We start from the raw sequence: 4053 nt of genomic DNA, 5'->3' as shown, positions 1-4053 counted from the left end.
CCTGCCCAACATGAGCTGCCGCTCCACCTGCTCCTCCCGGCCCTGCGTGCCCCCCAGCTGCCACACCTGCACCCTGCCCGGGGCCTGCAACATCCCCGCCAATGTGGGCAACTGTGGCTGGTTCTGCGAGGGCTCCTTCAATGGCAGCGAGAAGGAGACCATGCAGTTCCTGAACGACCGCCTGGCCAGCTACCTGGAGAAGGTGCGCCAGCTGGAGCGGGAGAACGCAGAGCTGGAGAGCCGCATCCGGGAGTGGTGCCAGCAGCAGGTGCCCTTCGTGTGTCCCAGCTACCAGTCCTACTTCCGGACCATCGAGGAGCTCCAGCAGAAGGTGAGGGGGTGGCCACCACGTTGCCTCCAGCAGGAAGTTGTAGAGAGGGAATCTGAGATCTGATCAAGAAACAGTACGAATTCTCAGCTAAAGTCTGGCTTTTCCGTTTTTTTTTCTTGAGTGCCCATTTTATGTGAGGCTCAGGACTGTTAGGCCTGAAGATTTGCATAGTGCTGGTCTAATGTGGAGGTAGTAGCACTTTGCATAAATAAGCTGTAATTAAAAGCCGCCTCCAAATGCTTCCATGCATTGCCAAGCTCCGGATTTATTACCCTGAGGTAAGAGAAAGGCCTGAGCCCAAGAAGGAAGTTGAGGATGCAGAACATTTTGTGAAAATTGGACTATTTTCTCTCTCCTTCATCTGGACTTTTGACTACTCTGACTTCTTGTTGCTTCTTCTTCTGGGTACCTAATTATCCTGATTATTTTCCTGACCTGGATGCCTCTGGACTTCTCCTGGTGTTCAGTGTCTGAAATCAGGGAGAGTAGAAACCAGCTAGGAGGAAGTGATGCCAAGCCATCCAGGATGGCAGGGAAGGTATGGCTGCTTCCCTGACCTAGCCCCTCCAACAGCTAGTTACATATTTATCTTCCCCAATGGACTGGAAGTTTCTTGAGGGCAGGATCTAGCGTTTACTTGTTTTTGTATCTTCAGCTCCTAGAACTATACCAGATTTATGGTAGTTTGGTTTTGTTTTTAGGGAGAGAGGGTGAGCACATGCGAGCCAGGGTGGAGGGAAGCAGAGGGAGTGGGAGAGAGAGAATCTTAAGCTGGCTCTATGCTCAGTGCGGAGCTATGGCAGGTTTTTAAAAATAAATATTAGTTACTATTATCAGCCTCTTAGTATTGTTTATTAGGAAAGGAAAAGATTACTTATCTACTGATGCTTTTGCTCACACATTTCAGTATTCTTTTTCCAAATTTGATTTTTTCAAATATTTATTGAGCACCTATGGCACCTGGACAGCTTTTAATAATCTTATAGAAGATCCACTGTGATTTCTCGTTCCGTTCCTTCCAGGTAAGTGAATTAGTAGGAATTGCTGTTGGTTAAAAATAACCAAGCTTATTCTAGATTGTTTTGGGTCTTCTAGATCTTGTGCAGCAAGGCAGAGAATGCCAGGCTGGTGGTGCAGATTGACAATGCCAAGCTGGCCTCAGATGACTTCAGGACCAAGTGAGTGGGCAAGCGGGGTGTCCTCTCTCTTCTCTCTTTCCCTTTAGCCTGTCCTCAACACTGACAAACCTCGGCAAAGCTTTTCCCTAGACGTTTTCCCCAGGATCCACAGAGCCACTGCTCAGCAGAGCTCAGAGATCTCTTCTCCAGATTCAGACCCCCTCTCCTGCTTCTCTGTAAGGTGACATCCCCCAATCTAGTGTAGATGTCATGCCTCCCCCATGCTTTACTATGCACAGAATGCAATCAGGTGAATGTGAGAAGTGTATTAATTGGAAATCTCACAGTTTATGGACTTTTGTTCCCTAAATCTACTGGCTCCTTATTTATCAAAAAATAATTACCAGTGCATTTTCCTCTAGGAACTACTGCTCGGTGTTAAAAATCTAAATGAAAGAGAAGGCTGTAGAAATCACAAGCCCTAATTTCCTGTTGTGTGACAAACCAAACCACACCAGAGTCAGGGCCAGGCCTGTTCCTGTCTGGTGGTCCCTGATGCCCCTGTACCACAGGTATGAGACGGAGCTGGGCTTGCGGCAGCTGGTGGAGTCGGACATCAATGGCCTGCGCCGGATCCTGGACGAGCTGACCCTGTGCAAGGCCGACCTGGAGGCCCAGGTGGAGTCCCTGAAGGAGGAGCTTCTGTGCCTCAAGCAGAACCACGAGCAGGTGAAGTTCCCCAAAGAGCAACAGGCTCGAACTCGCCAAGGCCTGTTTCCAACTGCCATGGGGTGTGGGAGAGTTTCAATTAGCCAAGGGATCTGTCCTCTGAACAAAAAGGGATTTGTAGAGAATGAGCAATCTAAAACCTGTGGTATGAGATTAGGAGGTTTCTGCCAGAGGCAGGAATGAGAGTAAAGGAAGTTGGCAAGCCCAGGAGCGAGGAAAGGCCAGCAACCAGGCAGTGCCCACAGCCTCTTCCACTCCCAGGTCAGAGCACACGGGCTGCAGAGATCTTGTATCCTGATTCCCCATTTAGCAACTGGAGAGGCCAGGACAGCCACCCAGCAGAGAGGGCTCAGCTGGAAACAAAACCAACTCTCCTCCTTCTCCTCCAGAGCTTTCTCTGCTATTCCCTGTGGCCTGGAGGAAATGTTGAGCAAAATGCTCACTGTCACTGCTTGGTCAGTTCATAAAGAAGATGGACATTTTGTGCAAACCTTAAATACCAGAACAGTGTAAAAGGTGATAGTTAATATTAATCAAGAGCTTACTATGTGCCAAACGTTGTGCTAACTGCTTTAGAACTCCAGAGGTAGTTCTCATTTTACAGATGAGAACTTAAGGTTTCTAGAAGCTTCTAGAAGCCATATAGTAAGTGGTAGAGATGGCCCTCAATTCAAGCCTGATATCTACCTAAGTCCAAGTAGCAAGCTGTACTGGCTCTGTGAAGAGAGTAGCAGGGAAATGAACAGATGTTTACTTCCTTCAGCAAAATCTAGGTTGATAGAATTGACAAATCACCAGTTAGATCTATTCCGTTCCAGATGGCAGATTTTGAAGTAAGCACTCTTTATTTCCTCTTCAGCCAGACTTTAACCCTTTTATTAGCCATGGTTAAGAATCAAACCTAAGAGGCTCTGTGGTGTATGAGCAAAAACACTGAACTGGGTGCTTGGGGCCCACAGTTTACATTGTGGTCTATCACAGCTCAGCTTGGAGGCTGAATCGCTGCTCTAAATGAGGGGTGGCACCCCAAATACAGGGGCAGAAAGCGGTCATGGGCGTGAAAGCACTTTGCAAAGCGGAATACACAGGTTAGTCACTGATTATAGAACCCAGTTATGAGAAGATCTGATGGAACAGAGCTGCTGAAAGCTTAATGATCACGAGCTGACCTGTGCTCTCTTAGAAGAGAGCATCAGAACCCTCTGTGATACTTTCCATCTTCCCCTTCCTCCCTCAGGAAGTCAACACCCTGCGCTGCCAGATTGGAGACCGCCTCAACGTGGAGGTAGATGCAGCCCCCACTGTGGACCTGAACAGTGTGCTCAATGAGACCAGGAGTCAGTATGAGGCCCTGGTGGAGACCAACCGCAGGGACGTGGAGGAATGGTTCACCACCCAGGTGGGCATCTCAGCACATGGCCACTCAGGACACTTGGCCCCTCGGGGCCCTTGAGGCAGGGTCTGACCCTGTCTTCTCCCCTGTGCTGTTTCAGACCGAGGAGCTGAACAAGCAAGTGGTGTCCAGCTCGGAGCAGCTGCAGTCCTACCAGGCGGAGATCATCGAGCTGAGACGTACGGTCAATGCCCTGGAGATTGAGCTGCAGGCCCAGCACAACCTGGTGGGTGTTGTTCAGCTCTCCTGGTGACCAATGTGAGGTCCGGGAACTGGAATCAGTGGGGTGCCCTTTGGGCCACACTCTCCTGACCTCGTGAAGCCTGGGACTTCTCTGGAACCCCATGGAGAAGCTCCCTGAGAAGTGGCTCTGTGACATTCTTTATCTTCCCTGCACAGAGGGACTCCCTGGAGAACACGCTGACGGAGACCGAGGCCCGCTACAGCTCCCAGCTGGGCCAGGTGCAGTGCATGATCACCAA

The 4053-nt window shown here is 49.8% G+C and overlaps 1 protein-coding gene across 1 annotated transcript; it reads left to right on the top strand.

The window, feature by feature from the left end:
* Window positions 1–6: 6 nt before the first annotated feature.
* Window positions 7–4048, top strand: LOC110573283 (keratin, type I cuticular Ha3-I; the record flags this gene model as incomplete). The annotated part of the gene is made up of 6 exons (XM_044912483.1): window positions 7–331; window positions 1427–1509; window positions 2022–2178; window positions 3416–3577; window positions 3672–3797; window positions 3971–4048. Coding segments are annotated over exons 1-6 (927 nt in total), but the record flags the coding sequence as incomplete, so codon positions are not given.
* Between the last annotated feature and the right edge of the window lie 5 nt (window positions 4049–4053).

This window comes from Neomonachus schauinslandi, unplaced genomic scaffold (assembly GCF_002201575.2).
Source record: "Neomonachus schauinslandi unplaced genomic scaffold, ASM220157v2 HiC_scaffold_3079, whole genome shotgun sequence".
NCBI lineage: Eukaryota > Metazoa > Chordata > Mammalia > Carnivora > Phocidae > Neomonachus > Neomonachus schauinslandi.
Note: the sequence above shows the minus strand (reverse complement) of the source record. Positions and strands in the feature narration are given on the sequence as shown.